This window comes from Rhinoderma darwinii, chromosome 5 (assembly GCF_050947455.1).
Source record: "Rhinoderma darwinii isolate aRhiDar2 chromosome 5, aRhiDar2.hap1, whole genome shotgun sequence".
Classification (NCBI taxonomy): domain Eukaryota; kingdom Metazoa; phylum Chordata; class Amphibia; order Anura; family Rhinodermatidae; genus Rhinoderma; species Rhinoderma darwinii.
The window spans coordinates 242,405,236-242,433,114 of NC_134691.1; the positions used below are offsets into that span (position 1 = coordinate 242,405,236).

A 27,879-nucleotide genomic window follows, 5' to 3' on the forward strand; every position below is an offset into this window, starting at 1 on the left:
CAAGATTGGGCAGCACCTTTTTAGATAGTGCCACTGTGCCCTCTGTAGATGCTGCCGCAGTGCCCTCTGTGGATGCTGCCGCATATATGGACCACGATGTCAGGGAATTCCACAGAGTCCCGGAGCAGAGCCGATACTAGCGCTCTGCACGGGACTCCGCTCTGGGGAAGACCCTGACACACTGTCCATATATGGACAGCGATGTCAGGGAATTCCACAGAGTCCCGGAGCAGAGCCAATACTAGCGCTTTGCACGGGGCTCTGGGGAAGCCCCAGACATCGCTGTTCATATCTGGACAGCAATGTCGGGGAATTCCAGAGTCTAGCGGCTCTGTGTCCCGCGGGCCGCAGATGACCGCTCCAGGGGCCGCATGCGGCCCGCGGGCCGCATGCTTGAGAACCCTGATCTAGTGCTTTATTGCAATTGCCTAATTGAAACAAAACTGGGAAGCTGCTGGGAAATGTGGCAAGATTATTGGAAAGGGTGAAAGAGTAATTAAAGGGAACCTGTCACCAGCATTTCACCTATTGAATTTTACTTATCCCTCACTGGCTGCTGCTATCAAAAGTTCATTACCGTTATCCCCTCTCCTAAACTCCTCCTCCGACTGTAAATAATGGTCTGCAAACATTTTGCGCTTTTTATCGTAACAATCCGGTGTCCCTTTGTGCACACACCAGAAGAGGACATCAATGCAAAAGCGCAGGATTTTGTGTGCTGGGGGAAGGCGAGGAGCTGTCAATCAAAAGTAAGGAGGCGGGGTAAACTCGGAAAGACTTGAGGAATGAAGATATGACTCTTTTCAAACGAATATATGACTCTTTTCTGCTCATTAGCATACGGCGTGGGAACACTAAAAAACTGAATATTAAAGCTACAGAGCCGACTAAGAAGATAATTATAGGTTATATAGAAATTATTTTTTCACCCACTACCACCAGGTATTGCTGGTTTAATAGGTGAAATGCTGGTGACAGGTTCCCTTTAAAGCAACCCTCCGGTCCCAGCTCAACATTTTAAATATGATGGTGTATATGGGGTAGTATTACCTGGTGCCCTCCAGTTGTGCCCCTGTGCCATAAATCTGCCGTTCTAGGGTCCCCTCTGTGCTGTCCCGAAATGGCTGCAGCGCTTCTTAGACTACGAGTGTGAGACAATCCCATTGTTCTCTGATTGGCCGTGTGTTCACGGATTGAGCAGTTCCGGTCAATCCGTATGCAGACGGAGTGTCTTAGACTCTTAGAGAAGTGCTGTGGCCATTTTGAGACAACACAGAAGGGACTCTAAAACGTCCGATCCATGGCATGGAGCGCATCTGTAGGGCACCAGGTAATTTTACTCCGTATACGCCATCATATTTAAAATGTTGTTCTGGGATCGGAGGGTCGCTTTAAATAAGTAGCATAGCAGAATACTTTTTCTTTTCCTTTCTTTTCCTTTTCCTTTTCTTTCCTTTCCTTTTTCTTTTCCTTTCCTTTTTCCTTTCCTTTTTCCTTTCCTTTTTCCTTTCCTTTTTCCTTTCCTTTTTCCTTTTCCTTTTCTTTTCCTTTCCTTTTCCTTTTTCCTTTTCTTTTCCTTTTTTCCTTTTCTTTTCCTTTTTCCTTTTCTTTTCCTTTTTCCTTTTCTTTCCTTTTTCCTTTTCTTTCTTTTTCCTTTTCTTTCTTTCCCACAGGGAGGGTTAGGAGATTGGGAGGGGGGGTTGATACAGTATTGCAGATAATACAGCAACCTGCTGATGTGCGTGTTTTTGTGGGTTTGTTTTTACATGTATTGTAATATTGCTTTAATAAAATAAAAAAAAAATGGCTGTTGCATATTTAGTTAACTGTGAAATACAATCTGCATGAAAAACCAGGTCCACAAACTGAGAGGTCCACAGCTGTATGGGATGTTTGACTCTAATGGTAGTTGCATATGATCGAGTGCCACTCGGGTCGTTTTTCACGGCTTCCGAGTGGCACCCTATCGTTTTCACGGAACCATTCACTTTAGTGGGTGAATCGGGTCTGTAAAAACTGACCCAACTCTCTGATCCATGGAAAGATAGGACATGTCCTATCTAACCACGGATGGGACCCTGCCTGCACACAGGGTCGTGTGCATTAGGCATAAGATCTCTACTTGGGGACCATATGTATAATCCATGTCAATTTACTTACATACCGTATTTTTCGGAATATAAGACGCTCTTCTTTTTATTTATTTTTTTCCTAGGAACTGTCATGTAATGTTTGTCTGCGTCTTATATCCTGAAGGCAAACCGGTATGAAGAAGCAGGACACTGAGCTCGTCCTTTTAGTGCAGTGTAAGGGAAGCTGCATGTCCTGTGTGTAAAGAATCTCTGGGTTATCTGCTCACTGAACAGTCACATCTTACACACAAAATTCAGTTCAGTGAGCAAATGACAGACATTTACACATACAGCACATTTAATCTGTGCAGGTCCTGATCTGCAAGGACCTTCTAGCCACGCCCTCTCATGAACAGAGCAGCAGCGAGACAGATTCATCACTATTAACCCCTGCCTCTCCACACCTCTGATTTCTGGTGAGTTCAGGGGAGGTTGAGCGCACTATAGCTGCCAATATCTTGTATTTTTGTGGCTGCCATTGCATTGGGGCACTGTGGCTGGCATTGCATTGGGGCACTGTGGCTGGCATTGCATTGCGGCACTGTGGTACCCTATTGTCTGAATATTACCCTGGAAATGTACAGTTAAAGGCAAAACCTTCTTTTTTTTTTTTTTTCTCTTTTATGCTACAAATTATGGGTGCATCTTATGGTTCAGTGCATCCTATAGTGCGGAAAAATACGGTAGTTACTTTGGGGGAGTCTGTCACCAGAATGTCCATATTAAACTAGTAACAGGGTTTTGTAGAAGAAACTAACCTGTTTCTAGCGTTTTGTTTTCAGTTTCTCCTTACTGCCTCCTTTGTAGAGAAATCTGTTTTATTAACTTTATGCTAATGAGCATTTAGGTGCAACAAGTGCGTCACCGTTGCCCCTAAATGCTCCGATGTCGTTACCCTGCTCAACCCCCGTCCCTCCCTTCTTACATAGATTGACAGGCCCCGTAATTCTCTTCATTCATGTTTAGCTGTACTCACAGCACAGCGTGATCTCGCGAGATCATGCTGTGCTGTCACATACTCCCACAGTAAGACCTTATTCACACGACAGGGTTTCCCGGCCGTGTGACAGCCGTTCATAAAACGGCCGTCACATGGCTGCAGTAGGAACAATAGACCCCTAATGGACACACCCGTTTTTTTTTTGGACGGCCCGGGAAACCCGGCCGTCAAAAAATGGGACATGCCCTATTTTTGCCCGTTCTCCCGAGTGACGGCCATGTCTTCCGTCGCTCGCGCTCTCCCCTTCTCCTCCTCACAGTGCGAAGTGCATGTGAGGAGGATGAGGGTATTTTTTATTTTTCTTTGCTCCCTGTAGGAGCGGAATCCCTAATCCCGGCCACAGCTTCGGCAACGCTGTGGCCGGGGATTGGGGATCCCACTTCAGAAGGGCCTGACGCCACTGTGTCCATATATGGACACAGTGACATCAGGGACTTCTCCTGGAGCGGAAACACCAGCCACAGGGTCGGGGATTCCGCTTCAGAAGTGCCTGACTTCACCGCTTCCATATGGAAACAAAGACGTCAGACACTTCTGAAGCAGAATCCCCGACCCTGTGGCCGGTGTCTCTGCTCCAGGAGAAGTCCCTGACTTCACTGTCCATATATGGAAATTGAAGTCAGGGACTTCTACTGGAATGGTGGCACTACCTACAGGGGGCTGTGTGGCACTACCTACAGGGGGCTGTGTGGCACTACCTACAGGGGGCTGTGTGGCACTACCTACAGGGGGCTGTGTGGCACTACCTACAGGGGGCTGTGTGGCACTACCTACAGGGGGCTGTGTGGCATTATCTACAGAGGGAAGTGTGTGGCAAAAAAATTACAAATGAAATTCATCCGATTTTAAAACGGACAGGGAAAAAAACTGATGCAAAACGGGTAAAAATCGTGCGTTAAAAACGGCAACGCGGCCCGGAACGGATGCAAAACAGCCGGGAAAAACGGTCCAAAACGGCCGTTTTTATCAGCTGAACCTCGGACCCTGTCGTGTGAATAGAGCCTAACGTTACCGAGGTGTCTTGAGAGTGAATAAACATCGCCTCCAGCCAGGACGCGATGTCTATTCACACTCCAGGCACTTCGGTAACGTTTCTGTGGGACTTAATCGCAGCACAGCATGATCTCGCGAGATCACGCTGTGTGTGCAGTGAAACAAGCGGGGCTGGAACGATGATAAGTATATGATGCTGATTGGTCAGCGTCATACACTTCTCTTTACAATGCCAAGTTGGTAAAAACTTAAACGCCCAGTTGTCTATTAAGAAACTAATTAGCATAAATCTCAAATTGTTCATAACTTGGTCAAAAATTATAGTTTTTCAAAATAAAAACAACTGTTCTCTACATTACAGCGCCAATCACATTATGTAGGAGATAGGGCACTTACAATCTGGTGACAGAGCCTCTTTAATATGGACAGTCTGGTGACTGACTCCCATTAATGCGGTTGAAAAAAGACACATATCCATAAAGTTCAACCAAGGGATTCGGAGAAAGGTAAAGGACATGAATAAGATATAGATTTTTCTTTTACCCCTTATTGATCCATAAGAAAAAAAAAACAATATCCATAAGGCATTAAAGGGGTTTTTCTGCAAAACCCATGTTGGGGGATGGGGGATGCATGTGATCGCTGGGGGTCTGGCCAGCGCTCCGTTCTTATTTTATGGGACTTCCAGGACCGCTGTCTCTGGTAGCTCCATAGAAGTATAATGAAGCTCTGATTGAGCGTGCGCAGGGTACCAGTGGTAGGACCCCCAGCGATCACAATTGTATCCCCTATCCTGTGGACAGGGGATACATGTGTTTGTGAGAAAACCGCTTTAACTAATCTGCCTTAAAAAGGAAAAATCCCAAGTGGCGATCAGACTGGATTAAAAAAATCGAGGTCAACAGCACCACGGATTCCCATCCATTCTCCCATGATAGTACTTAAACTGTGTAACGTCTGCGATCTGATCAGGGTGGGGACATTCAGCTTAGAATTTACTCAGCAAAAAGCTGAGCACTATGGGGGGAATTTTTTAATAGCTATAGCCAGAATTATGATGTAAAATAAACCAAGCAAATTATGGTGCACTCCACATTTGCGCAATAATTTGTGACTTTTTACCATTTTATGTCACCTCCGCCACTTTTAAAAATAAAAAATAAAAAAATTAGCAGGGCCTAGCATAAGCGGGCAGGGCCACTCGCAGCCTGACAAATTTACTATTATTTACGCAATAAACTGGCATCAATATTGCAGGAATCTACGCCAGCTCGTAGCTGGCATAGATTTTCTATTTGGGTGCACCGACAGCCACAGATACGCCTAATTTATTAAGAGATGTGCGTCTTTTAATAAATTAGGCACACTCTTTATATTCATACAATTCTTCCTATGTGCTAAAATATAAAACCCCTTTGTTAATTGTTTCAAATATTGGATCTCCGCATCATTCAAGTCAATGAGGCTGAGCTGGAATACCAGACACAACCAATGACCAGAATTGCACGGTTTCTGGAAAAAAACAACCTGATTTCTTATTCGAAATCTTGTACAAATTATTTAATGTCCGGTTAACACGGGGCAGTTTGGGCTAAAAACACATCTAAGGCTGAGTTCGCACCGGGGCTTTCTTGCAGGCAGATTCCGTTTGGAATTTTGATCTGCCTGCACGCCGTTCGCCGCATTTTTAGCTCGCGCCCATTGAACACCACGGGCAAAAACGCAGCGAAATACGCTTTCTCTGCCTCCAATTGATGTCAGAGGCGTAAATGCCCGAAGATAGGGCGTGTCGCATCTTTTTTCCGCGAGCGTTTTCACCGCTCATGGGAAAAAACGCGTCCAACTGCCATTGAAATCAATGGGAGGCATTTTCGGCTGTTTTTTTTAGCGTTTTCCGACACTGTTTCCGCATCAAAAAACTCAATGTGAACTGGGCCTAAAACTGCAGCAGAAAATGCCCTGTGTAACTCTGGACTAAGGTTTTATATGTCAACATAAAATAAGACATTTAATTAGGGTGTTGCCCACTGTACAAAGGTGAAAAAAATACAGCACATTTTTTAGTTTTTCCTATATATCTAGCTATCCATCTCATATATATCACTGTATATCTATATCATATTGATCTGCCATTCTCCCCCACTTCTATAATCGATCCTTCCATCATGTGGGTGTGGTCTGTCATGGACTGCAAGTTGTTGCTGCGTATATTCAAACTTGCGAAAACAAAAACTTATGGTGTGTGCAGTAGTTTGGCGATTCAGAGAACATCTTTATGCATGACTATTCATTGGGCACCAGTTTGAATCTGGCACCAGCAAGATAGGGGATCGTTTATTCACCCGCTAAAGTGAATGGGTCCGTGAAGACTATCGGGTGCCACTCGGATGCTGTCAAAAACGGCTCGAGTGGCACAACCGAAGTTATAACCACATAAATTGAAACATGTCAGATTTGAAAAATGAGGCTCTGTCAGGAAGGTCAAAAATGGCTGCAGCGGGAAGGGATTAGCAAGCCTTCAAAATAATACTTTACAAACATCCAAAAACACAACTGATAGACGCAGTTTCTCTCTTAGAATATGTGCTGTAATCTTCTGCTGCTTCTTCTCTCCTGAAGGCAAACAGATGCCAGGAGCAGGAGACTGAGCTCGGAGCTTCAAAGGTCCTTGCAGTGCAGTGTAACCATACCTCCCAACTTTTCAGTTTCGTAAAGAGGGACAATGGGATAGGCACCCACAGCATATTTTTCCCCTGTTAGGCCACACCTCTAACCCCGCCCATTCAGCCAACAGAGTAAAAATGCTCCCATAGAACCCCCTACAAAGTATAATGCTTCTATAGCTGACCCTCCACAGAGTATAATGCCCCCATTGCTGCCCCAACCATGTATAATAACCCGATATACTGTGTGGGACGCACTAATGCCCCCATAGTACCTCCCATAGAGTATAATGCCCCATAGCTGCCCCCACACAATATAATGCCCTCATATTTGCACCAGTACAGTATAATGCCCATGCAGATGCTTCTATACAGTAGAGCACTCCATAGCTGCCCCCATATAGTATAATACCCCCATAGCTGCAGTGAATCGCTGGCCTCATCGGTGACCAATTAAGGATTTGAATCCTCATATATTACAAATTAAAGGGGTTTTCCCACAAACACATGTATCCCTAATCTGCAGGATAAGGGGTTAAATGTGTGATTGCTGGGGGTCCAGCCACTGGGGCCCCTAGCGAGGAGGAAAACAGGGGACCAAAAGTCCCCCAAAGTGCTACATAAGAATATAGAGCTGGTGCTCATTCTCAGCCAGCGCTCCATTAATGGTCGAGTACGCGCACTAGCGCTCAATTCTTATGTAGCACTTCGAGGGACTTTCGGTTCCCCGTTCTCCTCATCATTGGGGGTCCCAGTGGTCAGACCCCCAGTGATCACACATGTATCCCCTACCCTGTGGATTAGGGATACATGTTTGTGATAAACTCCCTTTAACTACCTATGGGGCATGATCCACTCGGGCCTTTTTTAGATTTGAGAAGCCAGTGCCTGAAAAAACGAGCGTTTCTTAAATCCTAAAATAAACGTCATTCATTTTATGATTTTAGAAACGCTAATGTCTCCAGGCACTCTGCTTTTTGTTTTTTACTTCAATTGTCACACCTTTTCTCTACTCACAGTAGTCTGTCTGTTTTTTTTTTAGTGACCGATGGCTAGGTGTCGTGCCGCCTGTGGAGCGCACGTCCCGCTACCTCACTTCGGTCACACCACGCTGTCGCACCGAATGATGTACTCCTGCTGGGTGCAGGCAGCTCACAAGACACGCCTGACCATAGTCAGCTGCCTGCAGTGAGTAAGGTCCATGTAAGCTAATTCAATTTGCTTTACATTCAAGGCCGATTCTAACTTTTCTGCTAAGGAGGAGAAAATTTAAATGGCCACCAAAAGGGCTGTTCTACATCACTAGCATCCTCCTCAAACTCATTTGGATGCGCCATTGCCTTATACTTCCCTGGCATGCGCGGTGCAGCAGTGAAGTCGGGCAAAAAACGCCTCGCTGCTGCACAGTGCGTGCCCATGCAATGGCGCATCCGGGAAAGTTGGAGGAGACTGGTAGTGATGTAGAACAGCCAGGGTCAATCAAGCATGGAACGATGGGTTTGACCATATATACATCACCAGAACAAAGCTCAGTACATATATACATCACCAGAACAAAGCTCAGTACATAAGTACAGCACCATAACAGAGCTCAGTGTGTGTGTGTGTGTGTATGTGTGTGTATATATATATATATATATATATATACACCGCGTTCCAAATTATTATGCAAATGTTATTCTTCGCTGATTTTCCTAAATAGTCGATGCAAATAACAGTCAGTATAATCTTCAAGCCATCAACCGTTGGAGTATAATGCAAATTTTATTGAACAAATCTAATGATAACAGATTTTTTTTTTTAGAAGTAAAAAACTCAAAATGCACTGTTTCAAATTATTATGCACAACAGAGATCAAAACATTAAAGAGAACTAAAATGGTAATTTGTTGAATTTGCAGCATCAGGAGGTCATATTTACAGAAATCAAAAGCTCTTTCAATCAAAAAAAACGTAGCAGGCCAAGTTACATGTTAACATAGGACCCCTTCTTTGATATCACCTTCACAATTCTTGCATCCATTGCATTTGTGAGTATTTGGACAGTTTCTGCTTGAATATCTTTGCAGGATGTCAGAATAGCCTCCCAGAGCTTCTGTTTTGGTGTGAACTGCCTACCACCCTCATAGATATTTTGCTTGAGGATGCTCCAAAGGGTCTCAATAGGGTTGAGGTCAGGGGAACATGGGGCCACACCATGAGTTTCTCTCCTTTTTATGCACATAGCAGCCAATGACACAGAGGTATTCTTTGCAGCATGAGATGGTGCATTGTCATGCATGAAGATAATTTTGCTACGGAAGGCACGGTTCTTCTTTTTGTACCACAGAAGAAAGTGGTCAGTCATAAACTCTACGTACTTTGCAGAGGTCATTTTCACACCGTCAGGGACCCTAAAGCGGCCTACCAGCTCTCTCCCCATGATTCCAGTCCAAAACACGACTCCGCCACCTCCTTGCTGACGTCGCAGCCTTGTTGGGACATGGTGGCCATTCACCAACCATCCACTACTCCAGCCATCTGGACCATCCAGGGTTTGAGGGCACTCCTCAGTAAACAACACGGTTTGAAAATTAGTCTTCATGTATTTCTATGTAAAAAACGTCTGTTGCAGGATTCCACTGTGGACTGTCCGTTGCGGAATTCAACAGCAATTCCGCCATGTCTGAATGTGTCCTTGGAGTGGTCAGTCATATACGGACAGGAGGCCTATGAGGACCCGCTGGAGGCTTCCGTACAAGGCAGAAACGAAGGCCTTTGTTAGGCCTCCGGTTGCCATACCAAATATGGGCACACCATCTAACGCGTCACTGGGATGTCGGTCGGCTAAAAACCCCTCAGATGCTTCCATCTCTACTGAGCGCAGCATCTAAGGGGTTATTCGGCCGGATCGGAGATTAGCTCTGGTCCTGGTCGTAACAGCAGGGTGTCAGCTGTAATATACAACTGACAACCGGCGGTGATGATGCGTGCTCCGCTTCTGAGCCCTCACGATCACCGCAACGTAATGATATTGCGCTTTGCGGTAACCCCTTCCGTGAAGGTGTTTATGCATAAAAGATTGCCATCTCCGTTGCTTGGATTATTTTCTTGTAAACAGATAAAGAGTTTCTCAAGAGACACCCTGTTTAGGGAATATATGTAAAGGAAGAAAACTGTCTCTCTCTAGTCACTAGCCATTTACAACTAAATATAGCATTATATTTTACACATTATTAGCACACATATAATGAAAAATATTTTTCTGTATTATGCATTTATATTTTCTTTTTTATAATACATTTTTATACACTTTATAGCTTCAAAACTGCTGGCAGATTCCCTTCCTGACATCGCCATTTTTCACTTTTTTGCTTTTTAATCCCTACATTCCAAAAGCCATTACTTTTTTATTCTTCCGTATGAGGGCTTGTTTTTTGCGGGATGAGTTGTAGATTTTCACGGCTCCATTTATTGTACCACATGATGTAGTAGGAAACTGGGAAAAATATATTTTTCGGTTGGAAAGGGAAAAAAGCAGCCATTCCTGTTTCTTTCTTTTCTTTTTTTTTTTTTCTTGTGGGTTTAGGTTTTACGGAGTTCATCGTGCAGTAAAAACGGCATGTTAATGTCAGACGGCCATCCCACTGTTTCTAACAGCTCAGATGCCACAGTTGCAAAAACAAACAAACAATATATTTGCCTTTTTTATTTACTCTCTGGATCCTAGTCCTTCCTGTTTACAAACTGTTCATGATGGCGTGACGTCCTATTGACATCACATGACATCAGCTGCCAATCACCAACCCCTGTCTTGTTGACATCTGCACGTACAGTTTTCTAAAGAGGAGCAACCGGCGGTGCAGTAGCAATAAGGTAAGTGTCACAATCCGTGGGTATGTGGACCCACTAGGCCGCACTGCCGAAGCGGAGTAGCAGCTGGCCAAATAGTCTACAAAGTCTATGCAAAGTCCTAGCACAAGAGTACCTGTAATAGTCCAGATGGTAGCAGAGGCTTAGGCGCGGATGGAACTTTAAGTTAGATGACGCCAAACTTGGCAGATGACACCAGACGTAGTGTATGACAACAGACGTGGCTCCAACACTAGACGCACAGGATTAAACACCGCTTGGGATACAGGGAGCAGGGCACGGGAACACTGGGAAAAGGATATGACTAAGGGAGCATTTGCTAATACTAACATAGGAATACACAACAATGCTCATGCAAGGAGTGAAAGGGCAGAGCCCTTTTTATAGTCCAGGGTGATCTGGGGATAATTTGTAATTATTTTCATGTGCGCGCACTGGCCCTTTAAGGCCGGGAACCAAAGCGCGTGCGCGCACCCTAAAGGACGTTGCCGAGCAGGATGGCCGCGAGGGTAATTATAGACCAGTAAGCTTAACATCCATCGTGGGGAAAATGTTTGAGGGACTATATACAGGATTATGTGACAAAAAAATTGTATTATAAGTGACAGCACAGTTTTACGAAGGACAGAAGTTGTCAAACCAACCTGATTTTGTTTTTATGAAGAGGTGAGCAGAAGCCTAGACAGAGGGGCCGCTGTGGATATAGTGTTTTTGGACTTTGCAAAGGCATTTGACACTGTCCCTCAAAGACGTCTAATGGGTAAATTAAGGACTATAGGTTTAGAAAGTATAGTTTGTAATTGGATTGAGAATTGGCTCAACTACCGTATCCAGAAAGTTGTGCTCAATGATTCCTATTCTCAATGGTCCCCAGTTATAAGTGGTGTACCCCAGGGTTCAGTGCTGGGACCACAATTATTCAACTTATTTATTAATGATATAGAGGATGGGATTAAAAGCACTATTTCTATTTTTGCAGATGACACCAAGCTATGTAGTATTATTCAGTCTATGGAAGATGTTCATGAATTGCAAAGCGGATTTAAACAAACTCAGGGTATGTGCACACACACCAATTACGTCCGTAATTGCCGGACGTATTTCGGCCACAAGTCCCGGACCGAACACAGTGCAGGGAGCCGGGCTCCTGGCATCATACTTATGTACGATGCTAGGAGTCCCTGCCTCTCCGTGGAACTACTGTCCCGTACTGAAAACATGATTACAGTACGGGACAGTTGTCCTGCAGCGAGGCAGGGACTCCTAGCATCGTACATAAGTATGATGCTAGGAGCCCGGCTCCCTGCATTGTGTTCGGTCCGGTACTTGCGGCCGAAATACGTCTGTCAATTACGGACGTAATTAGTGTATGTGCACATACCCTAAGTGTTTGGGCGTCCACTTGGTAAATGAAGTTTAATGTAGATAAATGTAAAGTTATGCATCTGGGTACCAACTACCTGCATGCATCATATGTCCTAGGGGGAGCTACACTGGGGGAGTCACTTGTTGAGAAGGATCTGGGTGTACTTGTAAATCATAAACTAAATAACAGCATGCAATGTCAATCAGCTGCTTCAAGGGCCAGCAGGATATTGTCGTGTATCAAAAGAGGCATGGATTCGCGGGACAGGGATGTAATATTACCACTTTAAAAAGCATTAGTGAGGCCTCATCTAGAATATGCAGTTCCGTTCTGGGCTCCAGTTCATAGAAAGGATGCCCTGGAGTTGGAAACAATACAAAGAAGAGCAACGACGCTAATAAGGGGCATGGAAAATCTAAGTTATGAGGAAAGATTAAAAGAATTAAACCTATTTAGCCTTGAAAAGAGACGACTAAGGGAGACATGATTAATTTATATAAATATATTAACCCCTTCCCGCCGCAGGCCTTTTTCAGATTTTCATTTTTGTTTTTTCCTCCCCACCTTCCAAAAGCCATAACGTCTTTATTTTTCCGTCGATGTAGTACTATGAGGGCTTGATTTTTGCGGGACGAGTTGTCGTTTTTCGTAGCACCATTTATTTTGCCATATAATGTACTAGGAAACGGGAAAATAATTATTTATGGGGTAGAAAATGAAAAAAACAGCGACTCCATGGTTTTTAACGCGCCGTGTTTACGGAATTCACTGTGCAATTAAAACAACATGTTAACTTTATTCTCTGGGTCAATACAACTACAGCGATACCAAATATATATAGTATTTTCTATATTTTACTACTTTTACAAGTAAAAACCTAAGTGTAAAAAAAGAAAATTTATTTTGTGTCGCCAAATTCCGAGAGCCACAACTTTTTTATTTTTACTCTGAGTGGTATAAGGGCTTATTTTTTGCGGGATAAGCTGTGGTTTTTAATAATAAAATTTTGGTGAAAATGCGACGGTTTGATCACTTTTTTTATTTCATTTTTGTGGGAGATTAGGTGACCAAAAAATAGAGATTCTGGCGTTTACAATTTTTTTTTTTTTTTTTTTTTTACAGCGTTCACCGTGCGGGTTAAATAATGACATATTGTAATAGTTCAGACTTTTACGGACGCGGCGATACCAATTATGTTTGTTTTTTTACTATGCTCTAGGGAGAAAATGAGAAGAAGGGGTTATTTTGAACTTTTAAAAAATTATTTATTTTTTTTTACACAAAAAAAACAACTTTATTTAACTAATTTTTACTTTTTTTTTATTAGTCCCCCTAGGGGACTTCAACCAGCGATAGTTAGATCGCATGTACGATATACTGCAATACTAATGTATTGCAGTATATCGTGATTCTGAGGGTATGTTCACACGGCTTATTTACGGACGTAAATCGGGCGTTTTACGCCTCGAATTACGTCCGAAAATGCGCCACGATAGCGTTGACAAACATCTGCCCATTGAAAGCAATGGGCTGACGTTTGTCTGTTCACACGAGGCGTATATTTACGCGTTGCTGTCAAAAGACGGCGCATAAATAGACGCCCGCGCCAAAGAAGTGTCATGTCACTTCTTCAGACGTAAATGGAGCCGTTTTCCATGGACTCCATGGAAAACCAGCTCCAGTTACGTCCGTAATGGACGCGGCGTTCAAGTGCTTGCACATGCCGTTACGGCTGAAATGACGGGGGTCGCGATGAGCTGTTAGAGGGGGTCGCCCCCCTCTTTCTAACGATTTAAATGCTGCGGTTGACCGCGCCATTTAACGAGTTAAACGAGCGGGATCTCGCTCGAGCGCGATGCCGCTAGTTACTCTGAGGTGTCGGCTGTGACAAACTGCCGACACTGGCATCGTATGAAGCGGGTTCACTCAGTGAACCCGCTCCATACTTCCCCTACCCGACTTTGGCGTATGTATACGTCAAATGTCGGGAAGGGGTTAATGGCACATACAAAAAATATGGTGAAATCCTGTTCCTTGTAAAACCCCTTCAAAAAACAAGGGGACACTCCCTCCGTCTGGAGAAAAAAAGGTTCAACCTGCAGAGGCAACAAGCCTTCTTTACTGTAAGAACTGTGAATCTATGGAATAGCCTACCGCAGGAGCTGGTCGCAGCAGGGACAGTAGATGGCTTTATAAAAGGCTTAGATAATTTCCTAGGACAAAAAAATATTAGCTTCCCTTTTCCCGTCCCTTGGTTGAACTTGATGGACATGTATCTTTTTTCAGTTGTACTATGTAACTATGTAACGCAGAGGTCTGCAGTCGCAGCCGTCGAGGGGTGAGTGGGGACGATAATCCGCGGACGTTACAGTAAGTGTATTGCAAATAAAAAAAATTGCTATTTGAATATAAAAAGCTTTATTTAGACATCCTGGAAAACCCGGCTTTTTATATTCTGCTATACTCTGTCGTTTATTTTGTGAGGTCATTTTGGAGTTTTTTTTCACACAAAAACGTAAAATATTAGACGTGGTAATAATGTGAGTAACTTCTTATAACATTCTGTATTACAGATTGGTTTAACCATGCACCTTTGAAACAAACAGAGAAGACAAGCAAAGTTGATCTTCCTCCCGCCTCACAAATTCCAGGACTAAGCGACCTCGCAGAACCCCATAATGAATTCTTAAACGAAGGCCGCAAAAAATGGATCAAAGAAACAGACTCTGATTATGTAAAACTAGCCAAACAAGGAGGTCGACCAGGTAAATAGTAATATGTTAGAACTAATTTAATAACCATTCACAAATGGCAGTAGGTGGCTGTCACTTAAAATAATTGCTATCATTTTACATTATCCTGTGGTATTTTAGTGGCATTTGTGGGTCTGTGGTGGTTTCTTTTTGCTTTTTCAAAACACAGCATACTAAAAAAGTGGTTTGTGTGAACAGGGCCTAAGGAAAAAAAATGCCAGAGTTTTTTTGCAGGCAGAAAATTTGCTCCGGTTTTGTTGAAGTGGTTTTGCACCTCAGGCGTTTTGACGTGCTTTTTGCTGGTTTTTTGTTTTTAGGCTTTTTTTTTTAACTTTCTACAACAGTCAATGAAAAAAAGCGTCAAAAAAAGCCTCCCATTTATTTCAATGGCGTTTTTGAGGCGGAGAATGCCTCAAGATAGGGCATGTCGCTTCTTTGTCCCGTGAGCGTTTTTCTTTTGCTCGCTGGAAAAAAACGCCTCTGAAATCAATGGGAGGCAATTTTGTCAGTTTTTTGCAGCGGTTTCCGTGGCAAAGACTACGGCAAAAAAAAACTCTGTGGACAGGGCCTTAGGCTTCCTAGTAGAACTTCAAAAATGCATGTACAAATGACATAAAAAACACTTCAAACTTCTTTTTTGCATTCTTTTTAAAACTCAACAAAAAAACCCTCTCTAAAGGAGTCCTTACAGCATATTGTTGCTTTTTCCATCATTTTTATAACTATTGTGATTGAACTGTGCTGTACAATTTAAACAAACTCTACAGTCTTCCTTTCAAATCTTCTTCTTTCTTTTTTTTTATCATAAAAATGTTAAGCCTTAACATTTTCTTCAACATACAAAGTACAGAGGAAGACAACCTTGGCTAAACATAGAAGCTTGAATACAATAGTATAGTGTACTAATTTCGGATCGCAACATAATTAAACAATACAAGAGTAAAAGAAGAGCGCATAAGAGCGAAGTAAGAAGTAGAAAAAGGGGGGGGGGGTTGTCCTAGGGACTATGTGAGCGGAACGGTGTCTGCTGAGCTCCGGTCACCCATTCCCCTGATTATTCTCCTGATATTCCAGCAAACATCTGAATTCCTTACATTCTAGCTGTGGCAGGCTCTCTGCATATCCCCGGCTAGTCCATGATGAAAATCTGTTTCAGCAACACCGCACAACCCTTGGAGCGCTACGCGCACAAACAGACCTGAGGCCCAGACGTCAGCACAAGACCAAGACGTTGTGGATGCAGCTGAACTTGCCTTATAACGGGACCAGGGATGGGGTGATCTTGGCTTCCTACGACTTCCGGGCGCTGCGGGAGCAGGTTACAATGGCTGAAGACCGCATCTTCTCTATAGAGAACCAACTGGTACCGCTGACTGCCAGAGTCAGTTTGCCCTCCTCTACAGCCAATGTTTGGCAATCCAAGAGAGACGACCTAGAAAACTACCTTATGTGCAATAATGTGTTGGGCCCTGCTGGAGGGCACCCAGGGCCAACAACCTAATAAAATTGCGGATGGATGAATCCAATAAATATTTGGCTGTGACTACTTTTAAACTGCATTTGCATTCACCTCTAGCTGACATGGGTCTTCTGCGACAAGCTTTGCTGTTTGCTCTGGACTTTCCAGACCACTTGATCATATGTACAGGTGACTTTTTTTTTATTTTGTCCTCAATCCCCTGTTGGATGGGCTCTCCCGCTCCCCTGTGCCTTATCCTGCCAGTGGACCCATGGTCCTTAAGACATGGCTGGATGAAGTGGGATGGTGCGATGTTTGGCAACATCTTAAAACCATTACTAAAGTGTACTCCTGCTACTCTCCATCGCATAGGTCACTATCACGCATAGACAATACCTTTTTGTTTTCCCCCAAACAATGCCACATGCGGCGGACATGGCCTACCTCCTAAGAAGTATAGCGGACCATTCTGTTGAGCTACTTTCTGTCCTTGACCACACACACACACACACACACACACACACACACACACACACACACACACACACACACACACACACACTTCTCCATTCATTTTTCCCAGTACCCCCAGCCTGATAGAATTCCTTTTCAACTTGAGGTATTCTTTCAAATCAACCCTGAAATTAGGGTATCCAATAAGACATGGGATGTGGCCAAGGCCCTTGGTGACTCCACAGGTAGCACTGGAGAAAGCTGAATATGTCGCTGACCCCACTAATGCTAACAGGTCTCGCTGGAGGTGCCCCCAGCAATCTTGCTGCCAATTACTGGCGCTTAAGGCCAAATGCCATAGTTTTTTTTTCCAAAGCAGAGGAATTTTTAGTTTGGGAATCGGCCGGCAAAGCTGTTGACATACCTTACTCGAGATTGCTCTGGCCCATCTGCTGTTGTAGCGATTAACAATGCTCAGGGCCAAATTTGTATATCCATTACTTCTTTTTCCCAATGTTTCCATGTTTTTCACTCAACCTATATTCCTTCTGCTCTACTACATCAAAGGCGGGAATTTACTCCTTTCTCTAGAAGCTCCCGTTTCCTACACTAAGAACCGATCAGGTTTAGTCTTTGGAGGCAGATATCACATTTGATTAAATATCTCAGGCCATATCTACTCACCCCTCTGGAAAGGGCCCCATGCCCTGATGGGCTTCCCCCTGATATTTACAAATGATATAGTGATGAACTAGGCGCGCAACTTCTGTCCGTGCACATTGACCGCTTTTCTCGGGGCTATTTACCAGCATTCATTTTTGGGGCCTCCATTATTTTATTGCCGAGGCCTGCTAAGGAACCGCAGGAATGTGGATCGTATAGGTCGATTTCTCTACTCAACTGTGACTGCAAAACATTGGCCAATATTTTAGCACCCTGATTGAATAAGGTGATCCTGTAGATTTTTATACATGGTGATTAAAGAGGCTCTGTCACCAGATTATAAGTCTACCTCCTACATAATGTGATCGGCGCTGTAATGTAGATAACAGCAGTGGTTTTTATTTTGAAAAACGATCATTTTTGAGCAAGTTATGAGCTAGTTTAGATTTATGATAATGAGTTTCTCAATGGACAATTGGGCGTGTTTTTACTTTTTACCAACTGGGTGTTGTACAGAGGAGTGTATGAGGCTGACCAATCAGTGATCAATCAGTGTCATACACTTCTCATTGTTCCAGCCCATCTTCTTTCACTGCACAATCACACTGTGCTGTGGATCATTCTGGGCTGGAACAATGAGAAGTGTATGAGGCTGGTTAGTCACTGATTGGTCAGCCTCATACACTTCTCTGTACAACACCCAGTTGGTAAAAAGTAAAAACACGCCCAGTTGTCCATTGAGAAACTCATTAGCATAAATCTAAACTAGCTCATAACTTGCTCAACAATGATCGTTTTTCAAAATAAAAACCACTGCTGTTATCTACATTACAGCGCCGATCACATTATGTAGGAGGTAGACTTATAATCTGGTGACAGAGCCTCTTTAAACTAGCTTCATGATGGCCAAGTTGACCTCTATTAACCTTGGCGAGGTCTTTAATACACAACTTTGTTCAACATGCGGATGTTGTAGATCAGGTCTTGGCCTCGCTAGACGCAGCCAAGTCCTAGAATGGAATGTTTTTCTGGGCTTGTATTCAAGCTTTTGGTTTTTGACCCTCCTTTTTGAAGTGGGTAAAGTTGCTTTACATTTCCCTGGAGTTCCGTATTATGGTAAATGGTCAACTATCCCCTTTCTTTGGCTAGGGCAGCGGAGAACGTCAAGAATTCCCACTCTCACTATATGCTGATGACCTCATTCTCTTCCTCCGAGACTCTGGCCCTTCACTACAAGCTACCATAGACCTGATTGATGAGTTTGGCTCTTTTTCTAGCTTCGCCATCAGTTGGGACATGTCAGCCCTCTACCCACTAGACTATAATGTGATTACTGCTAGGGGTTATCCTTTTTCCTTTTGTACATAATTTTCGCTACCTAGGGATAAAAATTACACATCCACCCCTAAGTTCCATCATCTCAATGTTCTACCTTTCCTCTAACGGGTAAATGACAAATCCAGAGCGTGGCTCACCCTTCAAATTTCAGTCATGGGTCGAATTAACTTGATGAAGATTTATGGTACGTTTTTAAGCTACTCTACACCCTGCAGCACGTGTGCCTTCCCATACCCAAATCAATTTTTAAGCATATTGATCGTGTATTGGTCTCCTTTATTTGGCATAACCCTACAAGCCTTACAACTCTGAAATGGCTTGATGGGTCCTTTCCTCACTATTTCCTATATTACCTTTTAGCACAGTCTAAGTACCTGGGACCCTGGCTTCTATCCTCTTCGTTCTGAGAGCACTAAAAGCCTTTTGCATGACCCATCTGGCAGGACTAGTCTCCAAGTTTACTTGGGCAGCGGTCCATCATACCTTAGTGAGCCCCAAATTCCAATGCATGTCCTGGCTAGCCAGGTCTAAAATCTTGTAAAAAAAAAAACTGTTTGCCACCTCGGGGCCTTTGTCTATTTGGTAACTGGGAGAATCTGCTACTGGAAGAATTAGCGCGTATGCACAGTTGGCAATTTTGGCGTAACCAAGGCATAGAATGCCTTTCTCAATTGATTGAACAATTGATACTTTTGAACAATTGCAGAGTATTATCTACTCCATAGTTCCTTTTACAGGTTTTTGCAACTCAGGCATGCCATGCAAGTACAATTTCCTGATTATCCCAGAGCCTCAGTTGTAGATTCCCCTTTGCTTGCTTCTCTCACCTTTTCATCCCCAAGGTGTCCAAGGTTTACAACACCTCCCACCATCCCGAACGAAGTGGGAATCAATAAGGAGATTTTAGAGGCGATGCTGTCCCCATCAGAAATTTTGGGGCCCAATACAGTGAGATTGGTCAGTGCCCCTGGGGGTTTACCATTTGAGCCTTTAAAGGGAGGGAAGTAAGCAGAATGGTCGGCCGCAACCTAGTAAGGAGCGAGCACTGGGGAAGGTTGTCAAAGGGGTTTTCTGAGATATTAAAATTACTTTAATAGGACTTTAGATTGAAAATAAAACAAATTGCAATGTACTTATCTTAGGTATTTCTGTGCCATTCCCGCACCGCAGGTACCCGCCTGTCTCCCGTCATCTCTGTTTACTTTTCTTACACCATGACATGATGTGTTCATGTCACGTGATTGTGTCAGAAAGTCACCGCTGTACTGAGTAAGGATACTGGAGGTGTGGGAACGGCACCGTATTTACCGTAAACACAAATACAATTGCCTTTAGTTTTAAAGTTCTAGCCCTATTGAACCTAATTTAAATGGAATCTGTCACCAGGTTTATGCTGCCTTATCCCAGGTGCCTGAAAACCCTGTTTTCATTGATGTTTCACTTGTCAATATCGTGTAGATTGCATAAAATCAGTTTATAAGGTTCAGCGCGAGCCGAGCCAGGAATCCTCCTAATGTGCACGTGCTAATTCTGGAGTCCTCCATATTCATTATATGCAGGCTAATCCCACCCATCGCCGCTGATTGTCAGCTATCTTCTCTATGCACAGTAATAGGGAGAAAGCTGTCAATCAGCAGCAGAGGGAGCACGCTGTGCTCAGCTTGTGTTGCAACTGGTAAACCGTAATATTATGAAAATTAATCCATATTGACCACTGACAGACCCCTGAAATCCGTTTGTCAATACTTTCTGCTTCCCTCAGATAGTGCATCATAAATCTGGTGACCGATTCCCTCTCATCTACCCCTTCTCATATGCAGTGTGTGACTATATATACACCACAGCAAACCTATTTTAAAAGTGTGGCGGGCCATGAAGACTCCCATCTAGATTTTTAATAAACTTGCCTTATGTAGTGACACTTGGCATCACATTACATCTCTAGGTCACTATGGAGATGGAAGCAGCGTCTGGGGCCTGGGTGCAAGAGCGTAGCTAATGGGTCATGGGCCCCAGTGCAAAAGTTCTTTTGGGCCCCTCCCCCCACCTTCTCATGGTCGTTGGCCCGCAGCTGTCCGCTGCATCACTGGGTCTCCTAAGGGTATGTTCACACACAAACTCAAAAACGTCTGAAAATACAGAGCTGTTTCAAGGGAAAACAGCTCCTGATTTTCAGAAGTTTTTTGAGCAACTCGCGTTTTTCACGGCCGTTTTCGGAGCTGTTTTCAATAGTCTATGAAAAACGGCTCCAAAAACATCCCAAGAAGTGTCCTGCACTTCTTTTGACGAGCCGTCAGTTTACGCGCCGTATTTTGACAGTGACGCGTAAAATAAAGGCTCGTGGGAACAGAACATCGTAATTCTCATTGAAAGCAATGGGCAGATGTTTGTAGGCGTATTAGGGGCGTTTTTTCAGGTGTAATTCGAGGCGTAAACCGCCCGAACCTGTAATAAAAAAAAAAGCACAAACACAAAAAAAAACAAAACCCTTGGTAACACATGTGTGATCCTGTCTGCTCAGGCCCTGTATTAGATACAGGGCCCATGTGTGATACGGTCTGTTGGATTCTGTCTCTCAGCCTGTCACAAGGTAGGCTTAGATACAGGGCCCCAGCAGACAGTAACGTTACACTTACTCTTCGGCTCTGAGCGCAGTGGAGGTCTTGACGCAATCCAGCATCGCGACGTTGTGCACGGCGCCGTGACTTCAATGACATCGGGACTTCTGCTGCGCTGGGAACGAGGAGGGCAAGCATACTGTTACTCTAGTAACAGGGGCCTGTGTAGTTTATTACATAGGCCCCAGTTACTATAGTAACTTTTAATAGAAGTAATTTGGGGCGACCGCGGGCCCCCTGGCTACAGGGCCCGGTTGCAATTGCGACCCCTGCAACCCCTATAGCTACACCTGACGGGAGTACCACCTATACTGCCCTGCCGGCCCCTACTAACAAACTCACTCCGCTTTATGTCGCACACTAGGCATATCTCAAACGCCTGATGTTACACCGAGCAGATATTGTTGCTACCTCCAGGTGTCATAGATGCACTCAGGAGGCGGCTGAGATTTGACACCTCATTTGGGGCTGTTCTTATATTGTTCCATTCTGGAACGCTGCTCTATTATATGGAATCCTATATCCCTTCATTTCTTTGTATGTCTATTTGGCTGTTTGGAGGATGCTGATGTTTGGTCCCACCACCAACAGATTCCCCTTAGGGAATCATGTTTATGGCTCGTAAGGCTATCTCGCTACACTGAATGGCTCGCTCTTCCCCCACTTTGCCCCAATGGCTCCAATTGGTTAATGACATCCTTCCGTTTTAAAAAATAAAAATAAATATACTACCACCAAAAATTTCCCCAGAAATTGGAAAAAAAATTGGGATTCATGGTGCGGATCTGAACTTACATTGTACCCGAAAGGGTCTGATAATTAACCATCTACTCATTTATCTTTATAATTGTTGTATTAATGTAAATTTAGGGACTCGTGGCGCATTGTACCCAAGACTACATCCTGATTGTTTCTTATATTGCAAAAACTTTGTATGGTAACCACTATGTACTATGCATATTGTATTCATTAACCCCTTCCCGACATTTGTCGTATGGATACGTCATGGAAAGCTAGTGCTTCCCGCAATTTGCCGTATCCATACGACAAATGGAGAAAGGGTTACAGTGTAAAAATTTAAATTTACAAAGTAAAGATGGCTGCTGTTCCTAACAGCATCCATCTTTACACAACTCACCCCCCGCATCGGCAATCGCTGCAATTGGCTGGTCAATTCAGACTGGCCAATTGCGGCCGTTTGCAGTTTTCGTCTAGGACTGCACCAATCCCTGCCATGTATTGATGACGAGGTGGCAGTGATGCACCCTCCACCAGCTCTGCCCACCACATTTCGGTTAGGAACGGTGAGCAGAGCTGGTGTTACGGTCTGTGAGCTATACTTACCGATTCTGAGGCTTTCTGTTTTGCGATCCTTCTGAGACGTCTGCATCCAACTGCTTCCTGCTGCTGTGTGATCACTCTGAGAGTGGTCATCATCATCATCATCTGTGCTGCTGCTGATTTTTCTTTTAGCAGCAGCAGCATTTGTTTTGTCCCTAAACTTCTTATCCCTCTACCCCTCCCCCCCCCTTTTTATGTCCTGCGGCCGCTGAGTGTGAATCACTGACCGACAATTTTTGGCACAGAACTTTTTTTTTTTTTTTGGTATTTTTGCACCATCTCCCTGTGTGCGCCCTGCGCAACACGGATTGCCAACACTGATCAGCATCCGTGGTATTTTTATTTTTTTTACACAGGTTTTTTTTTGTCTATTTCTACCAGCACTGTGTGCATCCTGTGGCTGCCGATCGCTGATCAGTGACCGTCATCAATGATCGGCATTTGTGCTCAATTATTGGTGCAGGCTTTTTTTTTTTTTTTGTCTGCGGCCACTGAGTTCTGAGCCTACAATCGGCCAGAGTAGTAATTGGTTTACGCTGTCTTTGTTTGTTTTTTTATTTTTTTTGATACAGTACTGTAAAGAAAAAAAAAAAAAAGGAGTTGCGTTAAATTAAAAAAAAATATGTAGCTGATGTTTTAGCTATATATGTTTTATGCAGTTTTAGAGTAAATTTACAGCGAACCTAACGAACTACACTCCTGACACAGCACTCAATTTTTGGCTATATAGACTAGGGCACATACAGATGTTCCCAGAGGGCATGTAGATTATTACATTATGTGGCAGTGGTGGGTGCGAAGGCCATTTTACAAAACTGGCTACTCGACCAGGCCCCACCAGTCAAGTTTATTCTGGACAGACTGTCATACTTATTCAAGATGGATTGGTTGGAGGCGTCTCTCCATAAAGCACTCCAAGTGGAGCAGTTCTTTGCCACATGGCAAAAACTTCATCTCCCTACTTCCACATAGAGTTAGGATGTATATTAGGAACTGTTTTCAGCACACTATCTGGTTTCAGGAAAATAGTGTGTGATTTGGTACACCCACTGCTGGGCCAGTGTTATCATTTTTACGTGGATAACTTCTACACCAGCATCCCACTATTTAAATGCCTCTCAACCAGAAGTATTGCAGCATTAGGCACTGTGCACAAAAACCAGAGAGGCCTCTCTAAAACTTTGATTGGGCAACCCCTAAGAATGGGAGAAAGCAGGGCACTACACATCGTGAACATGTTGCTGGTTAAGTATAAGGACAAGACGGATGTCCTTATGTTGACCACAATACACTCTACCGGCAGCAACCCTGTCCCTGTCCGAGGTTTTTCACAATTTAATACTGAATGTATTGAGCAAATGTTGCCAGTAACGTAAATTCCAATGTGTCACGAGAAAACAAGCTCCGAATCGCTTGGATAGGTGAAAGCATTCCGAAGTTATTACCACATAAAGTAAAACATGTCAGATTTGAAGACTGATGCTCTGTCAGGAAGGTCAAAAGTGGCTGCAGCGGGAAGGGGTTATTGAATTTCTATATCCTCGTGACTTGTGACAATGTTGTAGTGTCTGCTCGTTTTTTTGTATGCAAATGTTGCTTTGTTAGGAAAAATTTGAAATAAACCAATTTTTTAAAAAAAGACAAAAAACGGGATGGGAAGGAAAGGAGATGGGTGGAAGGGGCAAGGTAGGAGGTGTCTATTGCCACCCTTTCACTTAGATTACTATGTAATGAAGTAACACACCCTCTACAAGTGTGGATGGGTGTGTGCTATCCACAGACCCCAGATCTTGAGAGTGTCAGTTAGGATACTGGTAAGCTGTTCATTGGTGATGAAGTTATTGGAGTGAGGAACTCTTGAGTATGGAATATGTGGTTTCTTCTAGGAGTAAGGCCCCATGCACACAAAGGTGTTTTTGCGGCTGCAATTCACCTGCAAACCTGGACTGACTGGTCTACTCCGTCGTAATGGAGTAGTAGCTGGCCAAACAAATATAGGACAGTCACTGGTCGATGGTACCTGGATGACAGGCTGGTGCTGGATTATCGGAAGCCGGTTTATGCTAGATTATTGGAAGCTGGCTTGTGCTAGACTCATCTCAGTCACTGGACTCGACGCGGACACTGGACTCGACGCGGACACTGGACGCGGGCACGGACACTTGACATGGACACTTGACTTGACAAGGATATTGGACACTGGACTCTGATTTCAGGGAACTGGATACGGACCCTTCGCATACGGACTCTGGGCTAGAACGAACATTGCTCAGGCACTGAGGAAGTCGGCAGAGTTCCTTTAATGGTCCAGGATGTGCTGGGATAGCCTGGGGACAATATTCCTGTTGCGCGAGATGGCCATTTAAGAGCTGGGTTGAGCGTGCGCACGCACCCTACGGGCATAGGCGGAGGGGAGAGCAGAGCGAGTCTGCGTTCTTGGGCAGGGAGCCACTGGCAACATGGGTAAGCAAGCTGGCAGCCGCTGGGGCGAGTGAGACCCGCGGCTGCCGGCACTACATTATAGCTAAGAAGGAATGTGGATATTCCTTTTACGAACTGTTTGATACGCAAAGAAGGGGGAGCAGAATATAGACTGGATTATATTATAGTGAGGGAAAAAAATCCTTAAAATATACTGTTGTATTCTACTTTTTATGTATACATTATTTGACATTAATATTTTGCTAGTCTCACCGGTTAACTACCCCAATCAGGTTATTTCCACATTCATTGTTTGTTAGACATGCATTGGTAGGCAACGGCCAGCACAGGGACATATGTTAACCGTGGGGCCCTTGACTCCCCTCTCCCTAGATAATACTGTTCACTACGCAGCTCCATACTTGCTCTGCTGTCCTGCATACATACACAACACAGAGCAGCGTACATACACAGGACAGCAGAGCGGGCAGCAGTTGTTGTTTTTGGTAAGGAGAATCGCAATACTACACGAAGTATCGGAATTGAAGTCCAAATTCTGGTATAATAGCATCCCTAGTACAAGCAAAACACATAACCGCGTTTAATGGATCTAAATATGTAACGAGTGGGAGTCCGGCTAATGGTACCCCTGCTGCCCCAAGGAATATGGTCCTGTGTCACCCATTTCCACAGCAGAAAGTTGGGCAGATGAGCACAGCTATTGTCAATTATAGTAAGCAGGAGATACAGAGACCGATAAGCGCATTCACTTAGCTGTTTGTGTACCTCAAATAGACTGTATTGTGCGACCACCTTTCCACTGCAGACAGAGGGCATGGGACATTGAATTTAATATAATGCCCACTGCTGAAGCCTATTCCCCAATAATGTGGTAGGATAACCATCACTGGTACAAGTAAATAAAATTTTTAGGTGACATTGTGTGGGATAGAATATGAATAAAACAGCGATTCCGCCATTGTTTTTTACGCTTCGTTTTTACAGTATTCACCGTGCAATCAAAACAACATGTTAACATTATGCTGCGGGTCAAAATGATTACGGTGTTACCAAATTTATATACCGTATTTTTCGGACTTTAAGACGCACCTGACCATAAGACGCACCCAGGTTTTAGACAACAGAAAATCGAATAAATTCTTTTTTAACAAATAATTTTTTTCCTGTTTCACCACATACTGAGAGCCAACATTTTTTTTTATATTTTTTTCATCGATTGAGCGGTGTGAGGGCTTATTTTTTGCGGGACGAGCTGTCGTTTTATTGGCACAATTTTTTGGTACATACGATTTTTTTGATCACTTTTTTATTTCATGACTAACTCACCGTGCGAGTTAAATAATGGCATATTGTAATAGATCAGACTTTTAGGGACACAGCGATACGAAATTATTTAATTTTTTTACATTGTGCTTGGGGAAAGATGGGAAAAGGGTTTTTTTTTTTTTAACTTTTTAATATATATTTTTTTTACACTCCTGAAAATTTATCTAACAGGTTTTTTTTCTTACACATTTTATTATTTCCCCTAGGGGATTTGAACCAGCGACCACTTGGTTACATGTGGAGTTACTGAAACAGCGGAACTACGCTGTTTCCCTAACTCCCATATTAGTGAATGGCAGTTACGGAAGCAGCGTAGCATGCGAGCTATGCTGTTTCCGTAACTACTGATCAGTTCTATGGAAGTTACGGAAACAGCGTAGCTCAGCGAGTTATGCTGTTTCAGTAACTCCACATGTAACCAAGTGGCCGGGAGAGAACAGAAAGCTAGAACGGGGTTTAGGGGGCCCCGTTCTAGAGATAGGTGCGGGTCCCAGAGGTGGGACCTGCATCTATCTGACATTTATGACATATCATCCTGTGGATATGTCATAAATATCCTTCATAGAAAAACCCCTATAAATGCCGCGGTCGCTATTAACCACGACATTTAACTAGTTAAAGGGATTTGTCATAAAACACATTTATCCCCTATCCACAGGAAAGGGGCGACATGTGAGATCACTGGGGGTCCGACGGAAGGGACCACCAGCGATAAGGAGAACAGGGGACTGAAAGTCACCCAAAGCGCTACATGAGAAGCCTGGACCTCCGGGTTCTGTTCTGCAGCTCCATAGAGATCAATGGAGAGCCGCTCGCGCATGCGCAGAAGAATCCCATTGATCTCTATGAAGCTGCCGGACACAGAACACGGAAGTCACCACTTCTTAGACAGCGCTCTTGGTAACTTTCGGTTCCCGTTCTCTTTATCGATCACATGTATCCCCCATCCTGTGGATAGGGGATACATGTTTTTTATGGCACAACTCCATTAAACTGCCAGGAACAGCGAAATTGCTGTTCCTGGCCATTATAGCAGCGTGTCAGAAGCGGACACCTGCAGTGTATGTAGCGGGCTCAGCGCGTGAGCCCACTCCATACATCACCCCCTCCAGCTCCATGATGTGCCGACACATCATGGGTCGGGAAGAGGTTAAGTAATAAAGCGGTCATGGGGCCCGGCGAGGCCGGGTCCCTTGACTGCGGACTATAAGACGCAGGGACTTTTTAGCACGATTTATTCTTGCTTAAAACGTTGTCTTATAGTCCGAAAAATATGGTAGTTTTTTTTTTTTTTAATATGTTTTACTACTTTTACAAGGAAAAAACGAACTAAAGAATAAAATCTATTTTGTGTCGCCACATTTTGAGAGCCATAACTTTTTTTTTTTTTTTTGAAGGATGTGCTGTTTTTAATGGACCATATTGGTGTACATGCAAGTTTTTGATAAGTTTTTATTCCATTTATGTAGGAGAAGAGGCGA

At 43.8% G+C, this 27,879-nt stretch overlaps 1 protein-coding gene across 4 annotated transcripts in view; it reads left to right on the forward strand.

Annotated features, from left to right (window-relative positions):
- The window catches only part of C5H7orf57 (chromosome 5 C7orf57 homolog), a 262,894-nt gene that overhangs the window by 96,120 nt on the left and 138,895 nt on the right, over positions 1 to 27,879 (forward strand). For all 4 annotated transcript variants that reach the window (XM_075828556.1, XM_075828555.1, XM_075828554.1 and 1 more), the window contains exon 3: positions 14,579 to 14,770. In XM_075828556.1, coding sequence (XP_075684671.1) covers positions 14,579 to 14,770 — 192 coding nt within the window. The remainder of the gene's footprint in view (positions 1 to 14,578; positions 14,771 to 27,879) is intronic.